This window comes from Pseudogymnoascus destructans, assembly GCF_001641265.1.
Source record: "Pseudogymnoascus destructans isolate 20631-21 unplaced genomic scaffold scaffold_4, whole genome shotgun sequence".
Classification (NCBI taxonomy): domain Eukaryota; kingdom Fungi; phylum Ascomycota; class Leotiomycetes; order Thelebolales; family Thelebolaceae; genus Pseudogymnoascus; species Pseudogymnoascus destructans.
The window spans coordinates 45,448-62,556 of NW_020167523.1; the positions used below are offsets into that span (position 1 = coordinate 45,448).

The window sequence follows — 17,109 nt, forward strand, 5'->3', positions numbered from 1 at the left end:
CCAACAATATGTGATCCTCGGTTTAATTTTAGTATATTTGACTTCTATTTGCCTGAAAGCTTTTAGAACACAAGCAAAGAACGAGCAAGAGCATAGTTTGCAGCTTGTTATAACAATTATAAAGCACGGGACAATGATATTCGAGCAGAGGAGAGGAAATGGATGCTATGTTTGATAACGAGGATGAGGATATACCTCAAGAAGTGGACTCTGAGGATGAGATGTTTAAGCATCAAAAGCCTATACTTCAAGAGGTTGAATGGAGACGGTGGCTTAATGAGCTAGGAGTTGATAAGCCTGAGACTAATATCCTTAAATATTGGCAAGCAAAGCAGTATCAGTATCCAATAATTGCACAAATAGCTCGAGACTATTTAGCAATTCCAGCAACATCAGCAGCATCAGAACGGGTCTTTAGCCAAGGAGCTGACATTGTCACAAAGAAAAGGAATAGACTATTGCCTTCAACAATTAGATATTTACTATGTCTACGGGATTGGGGGATAATTGTCGACGATGAGGATGTCGAAGATGAGGATGTCGAAGATGCAAGTGAAGATATAGGTTAGGCATAGTTAAATATTTTCCATAGTTTTCAATATTCTATACACTCTATTTAAGCCTCAAAGATTCGAATCATGAGTCGAATTAGATTCGAGTCATGATTCGGCGAATACCTCAAAAATATGAATGAATCACCAAATCGCCGAATCGTATTCGGGAGGTGATTCGCCGCACACTGCCCTTGGCACCAAAACCCTGGAATCGGGAAGACATTTACGCCTAGCGTGGGTCAGACAAACAATAGCTAAAGCGGAAGCGGAAGCGGGCAAGATCAGACACTATTGGTAATAGCAGTTAGATTGAATATTGACCTATAGTACTCTACTATACTATTCGTGGTTGGGCTGGCCCATTCGCGAATACAACTTATTCGTGGTTGCGCCACATATATAAATTGAGAACATATAAATTGAGAACAACATCTACAAAATAGCTAGCAAGCGCAAGGCGATGTTCCAAGTGCTACTACTACTGTTATCACATCCTCTGATCTACAAAGCGAATGCTCATGTCGTCAAAAATCGACCATGCCAGATGATCATCGACGGTAGGAGGCACAAAATCAGAGCTCATCACAGGCTGTATAGACGTGTTATGCAAGCTAGCTTCGAGCTGCGCAGCAAGCTGATGGCGGAAGTTTACTGGCAGTTGTTGGGTTGCGCGGAGGGTGTGTAAGAGGTCCTGTACGAGGGGAATATCTACTGAAGTGTTAAGCACAGTCAAGACAGGACAGTATGGGATGCTTACCGTCCGCTTCGCCAACTCCTCCGGATATAGCTTGGAGTACTATCAATGCAGCCCATGTAATCATCTGTTTCATCAGCGAAGCTCTGCCAAAAATCCATGCTGGGACTTACCACTAGATCCCAATTGGTCCATATGCTTTTGTCATCGAATTGCATCTTCAGTGCGGCACGTGTTGAAACTAACAATTCGTGCCGCTCAGACGAAGTAGTAGATGTCGCGAAGAGATTGAATCCCCGAGCGGGGTGATAGATGGACAATACCAGCAATCTGTGGAGGATATATTGGCGGAATACAACTCTACGATCGCACTCAGACGTGAAGTGCCCTATAGACCTGTAAGAGTAGTACAAATGTATTATAAAATCGCGCACTTACGGCCTGGTTTGTTGAATCTCGCAAGCCATCTGTCGAGTTGAACAGCCCAGTCGCGAATTATAGCCGCATCCACGGCAGTAAGAGAGGCTGTTAACATTGGCCTTTCCTGGGGTGACGAGAAACACGACCATATAGTTGGAAGTCCCCGACCAGTAAAATGCGTCAAGCCCGTATGCAACATCTGAGTGAGAGAGTAGATGTCATCTTCGGATGAAATGTGCAGGCGAGCTAGGGGCGCTTGTAGTGGAATTATGGGACATGACATATGGAGAGATGCGTGCTCAAGGTCGATGATCTAATGCTGTCAGTATGTGATAGTTGACAATCACAATAAAGTCATAACGTACTTGGAGTCCAGCAAAAAGCCTCTGCCACTCTCGCGACCTCTCATCGACTTCCTTGGGGCACGACTCCAATATAAGACGATAGCCAACAGATATCCATATCCCTGTTGTCTTTATTGAAGCTTCGCACGCGAGTCCACCGAGTACTATGCCAAGGACATCATGGAATGCATTCTCTTCCGACTTAAATGACGGCTTATCTGCGACCAGTTCTGTCGTTGGAGAGGGAATGCTCAACTCGGCAATGGCTCGACACATAACTAGGAAGTAATCCGGGGCCAGGCAGGCGAGGTCTCGAGTGCCGTGGTTCAGAGCCGAGATGTACAACATCGCAGATAGAAGTAGGGGTGTTGGGGAGGAAAAGTTTTGCTTATTGGGAAGGAAGTGGAGGCTCGGAATATTTATATGAAAGCTACGCGGTTAGATGCGCATCATACCATTGCTGGAACAGGAGGAAGCTCACAATTGCCATAACTGCTGAATATTTGTTGGGAGCCATATCTTTTCGTTGACTGGATGATGCGTCTTCTGTCTGAGCTGGGTCGCAGCATTCCACACCTCGCTGAGCGCTGGATCTCTCGTGCCTATCTGTAGCATATTTTGCTCCTGCTCAACGATCGAATCAGGTGCGGAGTCCAGATCGAGGCGCGACTCGATAATATCAAGGCGGTTCAATACCGAGTGTAGCGTCTGGTTTGTCCATCTAACAGCATTAGGCGAGCCTTCTGAGAGCAAAACTTCGCGCGTCGATGAGGCCTTTGTCACAATCAGTCTTGGGAATGCCGTGGGTACACAGAAGGAGTGGCTATACGTTTGCTCTTGGTCTAAAGACGCATGGAACGCCAGTCCGCAAGCACCTCCGACAGGAAGGTCCTTGGTCAACCTTGCACTTCAGCTGTGGGATAGTTCAGTGACTGGTTCAATATGACAATAATGACGATATGATACAGCACAGGAGGAGACCAACGATGAAGTGTAGGTCAACGTGAACGGATTGGAATATAAAGTCACCTTCAATCCCCGGCATTTCACTGCACCCCGCATTAGTAAAGCGTACAGGCTCAATAAGATTATATTGCTTCGAGCCGACATCAATAGGCAATCGGCCCCAGGGATTCTATGAGCTTACCGCAGGCTTTGGTCATCTTAAAGGCCGGAATTTGCACCACTCCATCGTCCGAACTCATATTGGCGAAAGGGATAGGTATCCTCGCATTACCGGCCGCCTAGCTCCAACACGAAGGCGGAATCCGCAATAATACCGAAAGTTCTGGGTAAATTGAAGCTTATGTGGAGGTATGTGGAACGCGGAGAAGAGTGTGGATGTTTATGGGGGATATGGCAGGGGAACGTGCTTATAATGTGTCGGCGAAGTCGGCGTTATAGTTCCGGCTTTGCCGAGGGATACCAGAAGAATCAACACGCCGCCTTGAAACCCCTACACTCAACGCCTTCGGCGTCAAAATATACAATGTGATAGCTGGCTGTCCAACAATTGCCCCGCTTTCTGTAACCTCATCAAAGTTGCCTTGTGTTGCCATGGATTCTCGATTTGGTGTTGTAGGGCTCGTCCCTTCATCTCATATAATAACCGCACGTTGGATATTCTGCTCCTAAAGTGCCCATGATATCTACAGCTCAGCGTCATGTCAATCCATGACCATGCGGATCGCGTCGCTGCGGAGTTCGAGTACGACGGAGATCATGTCAGGGAGGCAGTGAAGCATTTCATACGTCAGATGCGTTAGTATTTTTGTTGAACTACGCGTTTTCTGGTGACCAAACCCACAAGAGAGCACGTGGTAGCGGTCTTGGCTAACAAAGTATCCAGATGAGGGCCTCGGTGCTGATGGGGGTGCTATGGCGCAGATCCCTACTTATGTTACCACGGTACCTGATGGCACCGAAAAGGTATGCCAACCTGTGCGCATCACAAGGCGGTTGCTAACGATGGCAACAGGGACTCTATCTTGCTCTTGATCTTGGAGGAACCAACGTCCGCGTCTGTTCTGTTGACCTACATGGCGACACCAAGCTCACTACTGTGCAATCTAAGACGGCCATACCGCCCGAGCTAATGCACGCTGCGACATTCCGAGAACTCCTCCACTTCCTCGCCCAGCAGATCGAGCTCTTCCTCCAAACCTACAATAATGATCTCCTCCACGCCCATCGTGCACGCAAGACGGAGACGTCCCGGGACGGCTTACTTAAGCTCGGCTTCACCTTTAGTTTTGCCTTCAAGCAGCTCGCGCTCAACAGAGGCACCCTCCTCTACTGGACGAAAGGCTTCAACATCCCGGACGCAATTGGCCAGGAGCTTTGTGGCCTTCTCCAGGACGAGCTTGAGGCACTGAATGTCCCTGTCCTCGTGGCCGCCCTCGTAAATGACACTGTCGGCACTCTGGTAGCCCGCTCGTATCAATCCCCTGGCGCAACGACTACCCTGCTCGGCGCCATTTTTGGCACGGGCACGAATGGCGCGTATGTTGAGAAGCTCGCTAATATCACCAAAATGCTCCCCGCTCAAGCCGACGGTAGCGCTGCGCCTATTCCGTCGGGGGATATGATCTTAAACACGGAATGGGGTTCCTTCGACCCTGAACTTTTCATTCTCCCCAACACCCCTTATGATGTAGCCGTCGATCGCGAGTCCGTTCATCCTGGGATCCAGATGTTTGAAAAGCGCGTATCTGGACTCTTTCTGGGTGAAACGCTGCGCCACGCCCTACTGGCCATTGCACCGTACAGCGAGACGATGGTCATACCGCCCGATTCGCCGATCCACAGCCGCTACAGTATCAGCACGACCTTCCTCTCCTCGGCAGCCAGCGACGAATCCCTGAGGCTTGATATTGTCAGAAGCGAGCTGAAGAGGATGCTCAACTTGGATGCTACTCGAGAGGACGCAGAGGCGGTGAAAAAGCTCGTGCTGGCTATCAACAAACGCGCAGCTAGGTTGGCAGGTGTTGCTATTGCAGCTATTGTGGTCAACTCTGGGCGTCTAGCGGATGTATCTACGCCGCCAACTTCACCACTAAGTGTTGTAGACGGGAACGCGCCACTTCCAATCAGCCTCAAAGCTGTGGAGACCGAGAGTGATGAGGCCATTTCAGACGTTCACCCGAAACCAAAACTCGATATATCGCCCTACCGCCGCCTTCGCTCTCTCCTCCGGCGTGTCTTCTGTGCCCCTAGCCCAGATTTGATAACCCCAGAATCCGACCTCCCCCCATCGAAACCGCAAACTCCGCCAACGCACCCTGTAGTCCAAAATGAGGGAATCATAGATATCGGCGTCGATGGCTCTATAATCGAATTTTGCCCCGGCTTCATCTCCTCCATCCACAGCGCCCTCCGCGACGTGGATGAGATCGGGGTTGAGGGGGGTAGGAGGATACGAATTGGGATTGCGAAGGATGGGAGTGGGATTGGAGCTGCGCTTATTGCGAGGATGGCCGAACTTGAGATGGGGCGTGGGATGAAGTGATGAAATGCCGATCAGGTTTAGATGTTGATTGTAGTGATGGCAAGGAGAATGGGCTGTGGTTTAGTTAGAGATTGGCAGGTTGGCATATCAGCGAGGGATATAAATGGACTGCCTGGCGCTATAATTTTATAAAGCGCTTTTATGTGCACTTTTATGTAGGCAACTCCGTGACTGGCTGGGATAAAAATTGCACAGTTACCCGCTACGTTCACTTGGAAATCAGAAAGGGTTAGCTATATATCAATAATAAACCCTGTATTTATTTAATGGGTATTCATATAACGTGGTTGTACACCGAGTCGATCACTTTTCCCCACCCCACTACCTCAAAATATAATTAAATAACCACAACTATGTATTAAAACTAAAATGATTCGGAATCTGATAAATTAAGTACTTCTACATCCTCCTGACAAGTTCTCGCATTATGGCCAGCTTTTCCACAAGTGCTACAGTGCCGTCCAGACGATTGCCCCACCCTCTGCAAGTCGCGTCGCACCTGCTCATCTACGTCCCTCTGTACCAAAAGATCTTGTGCATCCCCTACAGTAAGTACACCTCCTTGACGGACACGAGTCTTTATAGCCCTCAGGCGTTTGCTAAGGGCCTCATTTGCTACGCGAAGGGTGTAGACCTCAGCTGACAATAAAGTCATCTCATGTGCTAAGATCTCTGTCCCTTTTGCTAACGCAGTAACAGTAGCAAAAATTGGGGTTGGCGAGCTTCCTTGATGACCCACAATACGACTTTTAACTAGAGTAGTGTGCGAGAGAGCATCTGTTGGGTTGCGAGGCGTTTAAGAGACCCAAGGGTTGGCATTAGCAGAGGGGGGACCTGTAGGTGTAGGCGTCCGTAACTTGACATCTAGCTTCGATAATACTGCATTAGGAGTAAAAGGCACAAGGCTAGCTCCGCGGAATCCAGCTTTCACATTTTCGGGTGTAATTAACTGCTTGTATGTAGCGTGGAATGCTAGAAAGAACTCGACCTTGGTAATGTGGTTTATACGGGCTTTGATAAAGGTTTCGATTTGCCGTCCGTACATCCGTTTAAGAACACTAAAACACCTAACGTCAAGTGGCTAGGTTAAATGAGAAGAGTGAGGGGGGAGGCAGAGACTAATAATGTTGTGCTTCTTGTAATAGTCCTGAAATTCGGCCGATTCATGACTCTCATGCCCATCTAGTACTAGCATCTGATATGGCACTTTTGCAGAGCCACAAGTATGTGTATTAAAGTGCTGTAGCTATTCTAGACCTGTCTCATTGTTAGTCCATCCATTGCTAGTAGCTTTAATTGCCCAATTATCAGGAAGGCTGCCTTTAGTGTACCAACTTGCAAGGTAACACTTCCCTTGTACTACCAAAAACGGAGGGATACTCCTGCCTTTAGCATTTACACAAACAATTGCTATAGCCCATTCCCGGTTGCTAGGCTGAACTGCCTTGCCTCTGCCACATCGATCGGTGCGTGTAACAACTAAAGCTAAGCTAATAACGCCCATCATAAAGCCCGTCTTGTCAAAGTTATAGAAATCGCAGTCTTAGACAGTGTTGCCAATAGTATATTGGTCTTGGCAGTATATTGCAATATATATTGCAATATGGGCCTTGGCAATACAATATGGCCTTACGCCATATGACTGTAATACAATACGGCAATATCATATGGCAATATATGGCAATATATGGCAATATATTGCCAAGACCTATATGACTAAGTATTACACACATGATAGTAAATGAGACGAAGATAACTATGTCACCTATAATATAGGGGTATTTGAAAACTCTGCTTTAATAGTACTATTAACAATTCAACGTCAATGCCTTTAACAAATGCAGAGTCGAGCGCCTTATCACTCATTAATAGCGATGTTTTTCAAGATGATACTGAATTGTCACTCTCCTCACAACTAGATTCTAATAGTACTATAGTACTGTTAGTTACATCAAATCAGGGTGTCATAGACGAACTTCATGGATTTGGCAACATGATAGGAATCCTTCAGCAACATACCAACAAAATGGGCACTTAATGTGGCAATGTTCATATTGTACAAAGCAGTATAGAGAATCAGGTGGTACTGCGGCACCAGTGAAACACTTGATGGATTTACACCAAGTGACAGATACGCAGAAACAGTCACAAGTCAAGAACATGCAAATGAGTATCTCTAGTGCTCTACAAAATGGACTTCGTAATCCTTATAAACGGCGACGAGATGCTGACTTTGATACTCCTACATTGCTAGGTGCTCATTACCATTTTCAATTGTCTCTGATTTGAGTAAATGTGAGTTCAACGTCACCAGGACAAAATACTTGGGTTACGTTCTCACTACCTCCGGTGTCGAAGCGGACCCCGACAAAATTGAACCCCTTCGTAACTGGATCTGTCCGACCACTGTTACGGGTGTGAAGTCCTACCTGGGATTCTGTGGCTTCTATAGACAATTCATTCGCAATTTTGGCAAAATAGCAAAGCCCCTCACCACCATCACTAGTCCCTCGGAGCCGTTCCGATGGACAGATGAATGTGAGGCTGCTTTTGAGGAATTTCGCCGGCAACTCCTAGCAGTACAGGCATTTCACCACTTCAACCCCAAATTGCCTACAAAGCTGGAGACAGATTCCTCCGATGGAGTCATAGCTGGTGTCCTCTCCCAAGAACACGTGGTGGTACCCCGTAAGCTTCTACAGTCATGTCCTATCCGGACACGAGATTAACTGGGAGATCCAGGACAAGGAACTATTCGCAATAGTAAAGGCCTTCGGAAAATGGAGACCCGAGTTGGCTTCGGTGCGCCACCGAGTTGACGTTTACACTGACCACCGTTCGCTGGAATATTTCATGTCTACCAAGGTTCTCACCGCGAAGCAGGTTCGGTGGATGGAACTACTCTCCGACTTCAACTTCTGCATTATGTACACTGCGGGCAAGAATAACCAGAAGGTAGATATTCTGAGCCGAAGAGACCAAGTCTTGGTAACGCAGCAGAAAGTCAAGCTTGATAGTAGGGCGAGGGTATTGTTAGGTCCAAGCCGCCTGCACCCCTGAAACAGCGCTGAACTCGCCGAGAGCTACATAGCATCCATTAATTCGATGGACATCCCCAAGCCCCAGATGCCTTTCGATTTAATAGAGGCTTTATGTGAGGACAACAGAGAGTCGTTTACAGAAACACATGCGAAACACCCCCTACCTGACGGGTTCGCGTTGAACGGCCGTCTTCTTCTATACAAAGGCTGGCTATGTGTGAACCGTCACACTGAGCTATGTACAAAACTAATCCGAGAAGCGCACGACCAGGTGTCGGTGGCACATCCTAGCGGCCGGAAAACCTATCAATTGATTGCCCTGAAGTACCATTGGGTCGGGATGGAAGCGGATTGTTTGCGTTATGTGAGGAATTGTGTGACATGTCAGCTTTCTCATACCAATGTCACCAAGCAACAAGGATTCCTACACCTGCTGCCCGTACCCGAATATCCTATGCAACACCTCACCATGGACTTCAAGGAGTTCCCAAGGGACAAGCACAGATACGACAGCTTCTTAGTGTTTATGGACCGACTCAGAAAGAGTTCGGTGACCATACCTTGCTACAAAACCACAACTGCCCGGCAAATGGCACAATTGTTCATCGAATGGATATACCGATTCGGACACACTCTGGAGTTGATTGTAAGCGACCGCGGACCCCAATTCATATCATCTTTTTGGCAGGAGTTCTGTCGAATTATCAGCATTAAGGTTAAGCTGTCGACTGCCTATATAAGCAGACCAACGGACAGACGGAAATTATGAACTGATACATCGATCAGAGACTGAGCCCTTTTGTATCTCATTACCAGGATAACTGGAGTATGAACTCATCCCCATAATGGACCGCGTGCAAATGTGTAACGCTGACTTCTAAACAATAGAAGACACAGAGGTTTCTTGCATAAGGTTGACTTGACAGAGGAGGCAGGGGATTAGACACAAAGGCTTTCCAAGTAACACCTTACAGTATTGTAAAGAATACTATATTGAGTTGAGCACGAAGCTCCTATCTAAGGAAATACTATCTACTTATATAGTGGCGTCGTGCCTCATGGATAATCTGGATAGTTGGTGGATAGCTAGATATTCAGGATAGTTCGTGGATAGCTCAACTATCCAATATCCACTAGTTTCTGCAACTATCCATTAGCCCCGTCACATGGCAGCCTACCCCGCTTCCCACTGTGACTCACACATCACGTTACTAGGCCCTGGCCCTGTAACCATGACATCATGTTACTATAGCTGTAACAAAATGACACTCCCCCACGCATCCATTGGCATGACCCCCTACCGACTCAAGTACGGAACCGATCTGCGTACGTGTTGGGATTGGAACACTCCGAAAAGCACCAACCCCCAGGAGACCCTAAACTGAGAGGAAGCCAAGGCGGTTGCAGACCGAATGCATACCGCATGGGTCCATGCAAAGGAAAACATGGCAAAGGCACAAGAGGAAATGTCTAAGGACGCGAATCGACGCAGAAGGGCCATCGACTGGGACGTAGGAGATAGAGTGTACCTATCAACCAAAAATTTGAAAAACTCTCGTCCTAGCTGCAAGTTGGGCCAACAATGGGTCAGACCATATACGGTGTTGGAACGGATTGGGCACGCGTTTCGATTGGAACTACCTACCAGTTCTCAAATACACCATGTGTTCTCACCAGACGTCATCATGAAGGATCCGAACAACCCCCTACCTGGTCAGGATCCACTGCAGCCTAGCAGCGAATTGATAGACGGCATAGAGGAATGGGAAGTGGGAAAGTTCCTCGCTGTAAGGCTCCACCAGAAGCAACTACAATACCGGGTTAGTTGGGTAGGATATGATCCGGACCCGGAGTGGTACCCAGCATCGAACTTCATGAACTCTCCCCATAAACTCAGAGAGTTTCATACGGAATACCCAGATTTACCAGGTCCACCTCAAGAACTACTCGGATGGGTTTCGGCAGGGAAGGCAGGTGAGGAACAAAACTACGATCACGGGAGGGAGGACAAAGTGGAAGAAACAGAGTCGTTGCTATCTATGACTCTAACTACCCTCTGATCCAGGGCGCACTCACCACCATAACCCTTACGGGAGCCACCCTTCCCAAACGTCTCACCGGCGTCACAACAAGCGGCTACCACCATGAGAGACGAAGGGTCGAAGTGACCCCACACGAAGAGTCGGGTCCGAGCCCCCTCCCACACAGCTTCCCCCCCCCCTCACTCCCCATACTCCCCACCAAAGGTGCCCTCCCCCTCCCCCTCCCCCTCCTTCCTCCGACCAGCACGGACCGGAACTGTTGCGGCAGTGGCAGTGACCGCAGGCAGCTTGCCCACAGCCGCCACCACTTCCTCCAGGAGAGCCGGCACGCCCCCCTGCTCCGTCCGAAGACGACGCAGAGACGACCGGATTTGCTACACCGAGTCAGCACTGAAACAGCACGAGAGAAGGGGCATACTCACGGTGAACCCTGCCTCGATGGCGGCGCGCGTGGCGTGGGCCTAATCGTAGGAGTCTCGCTCTGCCGCAGAGCAGAACTTCGGAACGCTCTGGGCAGGTACAAGGGCCACCCGATTTGCCTCCGTGGCAGCAGCGACGACGTTGGCGGCGATGACAGGGAGGGCCGCTTCGGCGGCGACGAGGGCACGGTACTCCTCATCCAGGAACCAGGGCAGCTATCCACCCGATAGTCAGCCACAACCAACCAACCGAACACCACAAGGAAATGCACCGAGATGCAGGGAGAGTGCTGGCCAGTGCAGTACTCGCACTTCGACGACGAGGGAGACCAGACGCAGGCATGCGCCTGGAGTCCCCGAGCTTTGGCCCGAAGGCAACGCAAACAGAGGATGCAGAAAGTGACTGACAAGGCTCCGGCAGGAGGCGGGACTGGCATCTTCAAGTTGGGATCTATAATCCCGTCAGTCGAGCCCACATTAATCACCCGCGCGCCGAGCGCGTTTCCGTCACCTCGTTCATGTGGAATTGTATATTCTAAAACAATCAATAAGTATACAGATATATGAATGGAGGGGGCCACTTACCAGTCTCGGATCGGCGTTCGCTGGCGTTGTTGTTGAAAGGAAACAAACAAGAGAAAGTGGGCGAAGCGGAGTACTCAAATATTGGCTTACAACAATAAATTCTGAATTGGGCTAGCGCAACCACTCCCCCTTTCACGTTTCTGAAGGTTCGACTCAAACGATTAGCGGATACTTCCCGGGGCCCCTTCGGACCACGAAGATGGAAGTGAGATCAAACAAAGCCAACTCCAGTGTCGCATTCCACGAGGTGGTGTTAGGGTACCCTTCACGAACAGCCACCTCCGCACACAAGCACACCCCGACACATTTTAGAAACGGAGAGGTTACGGAATGGACCCTGATGGCGTGCTTTGCGGACAAAGCACCCTCTTAGAAGGGGCGTAGTGTAAGGATGCCTTCTTGTCTCTCACTCTAAGGAGCACACTCTGAGTAGCTGCAGGTCACGTGTGATCATTTGGGCAGGCTAACCAAGTCGGAGGGGTTTCGGGTACTTGAGGGAAATGACTCACAGGGTTCCCCCTTCATCTTTTTTGTATCCTTCGTAGTAGACCTATAGGATAGCATCCGTTTAGCCTCCGACTCGCAGTCTCATATGCTATTACTGTGAGCTGGGTGCCCTGTGTCCTTACAATACCAAGCTGAGAGGTGATTCTGTGCCTTGGAAATGATGAACGGTGGGAGTGCTGTCATACTGACATTCGTTGCACTCAGTTTGCTATCAAACTCAAGAGCAAACTTGGAAATCTCCTCCTCAAACCTACAAGTCACTATACATATTTTGGCTTATCACACCAACAACAAGAGCAATACTACTCAACGATTGCTACAACCATCTATGATTCATTACACGTCATCGCTCCTTAGTTACTGGGCCAATATTACCACATAGCATATCTCTACAACCCTCTCATGACATCACTCATACTACCACATGACATATCTCTACCAACTAGAGGCCTAGGAGCATAAACGATAGCTCTAAAAGCTCCTACGAACCTCTATGATTCATTACACGTCATCGCTCTTTAGTTACCCACAAGATTGGTTAAGTTATGACGTAATTTGTCTATGACATAATTTGTCTATAGGGGTACTCTGACCTTGGACCTCCTTTTACTTCCTATAGGCTACGAACTAAGAGATGGTTCTATGGGATTCTCTTATGTCGACTACAGTTACCAAGCCTGGTTAGTCATGGAAAGTCATGGAAAATGAGAGAACTACACTCCTTTAGCATAAATAGGATTGCCCTTTCCTTAAGAAAGGGCAAGCAGACAATACAGTAAATCGGCTATCACATACTTCCACGTCTTTTCCAAGCTTCCAAGCATTCATCTTGTTACTCCTTGTTTCTGAAAAGTCAGTGAGGTGTTAACCTCTGACTTACCCCTGAGTTCCCAGACTCAACATTTGTTGCAACTTGTCTGAACCACTTCACTACATCACACACCTGATTGCTGCGTTGTGGAATAGTCTAAGCTACGACCCTTTGGCTCTGTTTCCTAAGACAGTGTGTTGTCTTAGTAAATTCATCCCTTCCTTGGGTGGCTAGATTCTCACATCTGGTGCACCCACCATTACAAGTGCCCATCCGTACGAATTGACACCTTGGATAATTGACACCCATGATTCCTGGATTTGTCGATATGCACAACCATGCGCCTCAGTGGGCCCAAAGAGGTCTTGGACGAGGTCTTCAGATTCTAGAGTGGCTGGACACAGTTACATTCCCAAACGAAGCTAAATTTGAGGATAAAGATTATGCCAGAAAGGTGTATGAATCGAGTATCGATGGGTCCATCAAACAGGGTCACCACAGCATGCTACTACGGATCACTTCACGGCGGAGCCACGAAAATCCTAGCGGATATATGTGTGGAGAAAAGCCAGCGTGCCTTCATTGGGAAGTGCAACACGGGCCAGAATAACCCAGCCTACTACACCGACGCCAGCGCTGATGAGTCGCTCAGAGTGACAGAGGACTTCATCTCCCACGTCCGCAGCCGCGATCCGACCTTTTCGCAGATTACGCCTATTATCACCCCCCGTTTTGCCATCTCCTGTACGCGAGAGCTTCTCAATGGGCTCGGCAAGATTGCGGCAGAGAACGCAGGTCTTCCCATTCAGACACATTTTAATGAAGCCGAGTCTGAGATCGCAGTGACGCTCTCGCTATTCCCTGAGTTTGAAAATGAAGCAGACCTCTATGCCTACTTTGGATTACTGACAGACCGCACCGTCCTCACACACTGCTGCCATATGACGCCTTACGAGATGGATCGCCTCGATGCCCTAAACTGTGGAGTCGCTCATTGCCCCATTGCCAATACCACGGTGGGTGGAGGTTTCATGGCAGCCCCGATCCGCGAGTTCCTGCGCCGAGATATCAAGGTTGGACTTTGGACCGATAGCGGCGGTGGCTTCTCGAGCTCCATCTTGGATGCCATGTGGCAGGAGTTCATAGTGTCGAACACGAGAGATATGATGACCAAGGGCGAAGACAAGAGTCTCTCCCTCGAAGAATGCTTTTACATGGCAACACTAGGAGGGGCGCGAGTATGTGGCATAGAGCAGGAGTCTGGGAATTTCGCTATTGGCAAGCTCTTCGATGAGTTGCACGTCCATATGGCATCGGTGGATGGAGACGAACTGAATTTATCCAGCACTGGGATATAGACTGGGGACTGGATGAGAACGGTGTTTGAAAAATTCATGATGACGGCTGACGAGTCAGGGGGAATATAATTCACGGCGATTAGTTGAAGATGTATAACATCACGTGATTTACATTAATCAATGCTAGACCGCTTCTGTTGTAATAGTCACATGATCTCACATGATCTCCGTATGGATTATCGTTAAAGCCAAGTATAGGTTACATAGTCAGGAATACATACAGTTATTACTCAACAGTTATGAGCCCGGAGAACATCTAGGTCGCATTTTGAACGTCTTCAAACATCGTACAGACCTCAAACACCTCCTAGGAGTCGATCACAATCATAATGGCGACCTGTTACGATTATAGCTTACGGTTGTTACGGTTGTTACAGTTGTTACGGTTGTTACAGTTGTTACAGTTGTTACAGGTGCAGCCTTAGCCGCCAAGGCTACAACCGCTAAGCGGACAACTGTATATTACGAGGAATAGCCTCACCTTCCTTCCTTCTTCTTCTTCTTCTCTCTTTAGATTCAATCTAGCTTATTATTCTCCGGACTGGCTTCTTGACCTCCGTGACCATCGTAACAGACCCTACAGAAGGTGCAGGTGGTCCTCACCAACCCAAAAGACTGGGATGAGTGGCTAGAGACGATTAAGACAGCTTTAATGAAGACAGGAGTGTGGAGTTATATTAATCCAGCATTAGATGACCCCCCTATTCTCGTACCACCTGTTAGGTCAGTTCCTAACTTCATACGGACTACAGCTCAGGCCGGTAGTGGTGTGGTTCCTCAGACTACTCCACAGGTGTCAACAAGATCAACATCAAGTCAGACAGCCCAACCATCAATCGAAGCCTCCCAACCAATCATACCAATTACATATGGATCTCTCACAGATGACCAGAAGGAAGAGCTTCGAAACCTACAAGCAGACTTTCAATATGATCAAAAATATGGGAGAAACAGGAGGAAGCAATTCAGGGGCTACGGTCTAAGATTAGAAACTATTAGACGGGACTTCCTACCATACACATACAATTGTGATACTCCATACGAAATGCTAGTAAGGCTTAAGGAGCGATTTGCACCAACTACACGAGCTAGGCTTGAGGAATGGAGGAGTGAGTGGGCAAAAGTATCCAAAATACAAAGAGGAGTAGACCTTGGAAGAGTGGCTCCTAAAATGGGAGACCCTCTACACACAAGGCCATACACTCCGAGCACCAGAGGTCATCGACCCTCACGTTGCGATATTGTTATGGCTACAGTAACATGACATTATGGTTACAGGGCCAGGGCCTATTAACGTGATGTGTGAGTCACAGGGGGCAAGCGGGGTAGGCTGCCATGTGACAGGGCTAATGGATAGTTGCAGAAACTAGTGGATATTGGATAGTTGAGCTATCCACGAACTATCCTGAATATCTAGCTATCTGCCAACTATCCAGATTACCCATGAGGCACGACACCACTATATAAGTAGATAGTATTTCCTTAGATAGGAGCTTCGTGCTCAACTCAATATAGTATTCTTTACAATACTGTAACGTGTTACTTGGAAAGCCTTTGTGTCTAATCCCCTGCCTCCTCTGTCAAGTCTACCTTACGCAAGAAACTGCTGTGTCTTCTATCGTTTAGAAGTCAGCGTTACAGATATATTACTTCCTTAAAGCAATAGGACCCTGTGAATTTCGAGGACCATGGACATTCAAACTCAACAAAGGGACAAAGGAATATGAGTTTGAGGAGGTCGTACGGACCTATTGAATCAACCAGAGACAGGCAAGATATGACCAGAAGTCTCGGAGGGAACATGGAGTTTTCGCAACACAAGAAGGCGATAATGAGACATCTGCTACCCTTCAGAACCGTACGAACAACCTACAACAAGGACAACAGGGTTGGAATAACGGGAAGAAAAAGAAGGAGCCCCGAACAGATTGCCCTTGTGGCTCTATCCATAAGTGGAGGGACTGCTTATATGTCATGAAGTCGAAGCGTACGAAGTCATGGAAGCCAAACCGAGACATTGAAGCTAAAGTTGACGTCTACATAAGTGAAAAGCCAGGCTTTCAATACTGCATTCAAAGGGCAATAGACCAGGACAAGGCGAACGGAGGACAACCCCGTATGAACCAGGATCTACCTGTTTCCTTTGCAACAGCCTTTCAAGTCACTCAAGGTCTTACCCTCTCAACCTATGAGCTTGCAAGGAGCATAATCCTTGATTATGGAGCTACAATTCATGTCTGTAACAACCGTACAAGGTTCTACAACCTAAAGAAATGTGAGGACGGAAACAAGGACACAAAGTCCGTACGAACCATAACACTCCAAGAAACAGCCCTTGTTTCCTCATTTCACACCTCTGTTGCATCCTTAAAACAATTTATCCAAAAGGGAGTCCATTGGAATACAGCTACAGAAGGACTTACGTACGAATGAAAGCCGTTCTGCAACACTCCAGTTATCCATGGACAATGGGTCCTTGAATATATTAAGAATGACAATACAAAAGTCCTTCAAAACGCAGCCCTATCAACGACTCAAGTGCACCAAGATACTGTTCTATCCTCATATGGACCTCGCAAAGACCTAACAGGCACTGCAAAGGAGTGGCATAATCGAATGGGCCACCTTAATCAAAACGCAATAAGGAAGCTCCAAGAGAAGACCCAAGGGGTTATTGTCACAGACATGGATTCGTACGACACTAACTGCAAAGTCTGCCGCCTTACCCATGCTACAAAAAGGATCTCCTGAAGATCTACACCACGGTCACAGATCCCTTATGAGAAGGTGCACCTAGACCTTATCCAGATGCCAGAAGCGTACGAT

At 47.9% G+C, this 17,109-nt stretch overlaps 3 protein-coding genes across 3 annotated transcripts; 2 read left to right on the forward strand and 1 right to left on the reverse strand.

Annotated features, from left to right (window-relative positions):
• Positions 1-874: 874 nt before the first annotated feature.
• Positions 875-3,350, reverse strand: VC83_01812 (uncharacterized protein). Its single transcript, XM_024465486.1, has 9 exons — positions 3,160-3,350; positions 3,042-3,061; positions 2,842-2,925; positions 2,494-2,786; positions 2,034-2,442; positions 1,687-1,981; positions 1,422-1,636; positions 1,312-1,375; positions 875-1,262 (listed from the first exon to the last, which is right to left on the reverse strand). The coding sequence occupies exons 1-9, from the start codon at positions 3,215-3,217 to the stop codon at positions 1,042-1,044; spliced, it is 1,659 nt and encodes a 552-aa protein (XP_024326670.1). The 5' UTR covers positions 3,218-3,350; the 3' UTR covers positions 875-1,041.
• Positions 3,351-3,487: 137 nt separating this feature from the next.
• GLK1_2 (glucokinase) lies at positions 3,488-5,747 on the forward strand. The gene is made up of 3 exons (XM_024465487.1): positions 3,488-3,805; positions 3,862-3,941; positions 3,991-5,747. The coding sequence occupies exons 2-3, from the start codon at positions 3,891-3,893 to the stop codon at positions 5,518-5,520; spliced, it is 1,581 nt and encodes a 526-aa protein (XP_024326669.1). The 5' UTR covers positions 3,488-3,805; positions 3,862-3,890; the 3' UTR covers positions 5,521-5,747.
• A 7,651-nt stretch (positions 5,748-13,398) lies between these two features.
• On the forward strand, positions 13,399-14,283 carry VC83_01814 (uncharacterized protein; the record flags this gene model as incomplete). Its single annotated transcript, XM_024465488.1, has 1 exon — positions 13,399-14,283. The coding sequence occupies one exon, from the start codon at positions 13,399-13,401 to the stop codon at positions 14,281-14,283; it is 885 nt and encodes a 294-aa protein (XP_024326672.1).
• Between the last annotated feature and the right edge of the window lie 2,826 nt (positions 14,284-17,109).

Bases quoted from the DNA above. Each gene is read 5' to 3' on its own strand.
- GLK1_2 (XM_024465487.1), top strand. From the start codon at position 3,891: ATGGCGCAGATCCCTACTTATGTTACCACGGTACCTGATGGCACCGAA. The intron at 3,942-3,990 runs GTATGCCAACCT...CGATGGCAACAG, and splicing joins TACCTGATGGCACCGAAAAG to GGACTCTATCTTGCTCTTGA.
- VC83_01812 (XM_024465486.1), bottom strand. From the start codon at position 3,217: ATGAGTTCGGACGATGGAGTGGTGCAAATTCCGGCCTTTAAGATGACC. The intron at 2,926-3,041 runs GTGACTTTATAT...ACTATCCCACAG, and splicing joins TGAAATGCCGGGGATTGAAG to CTGAAGTGCAAGGTTGACCA. The intron at 2,787-2,841 runs GTATAGCCACTC...ATTGTGACAAAG, and splicing joins TCTTTAGACCAAGAGCAAAC to GCCTCATCGACGCGCGAAGT.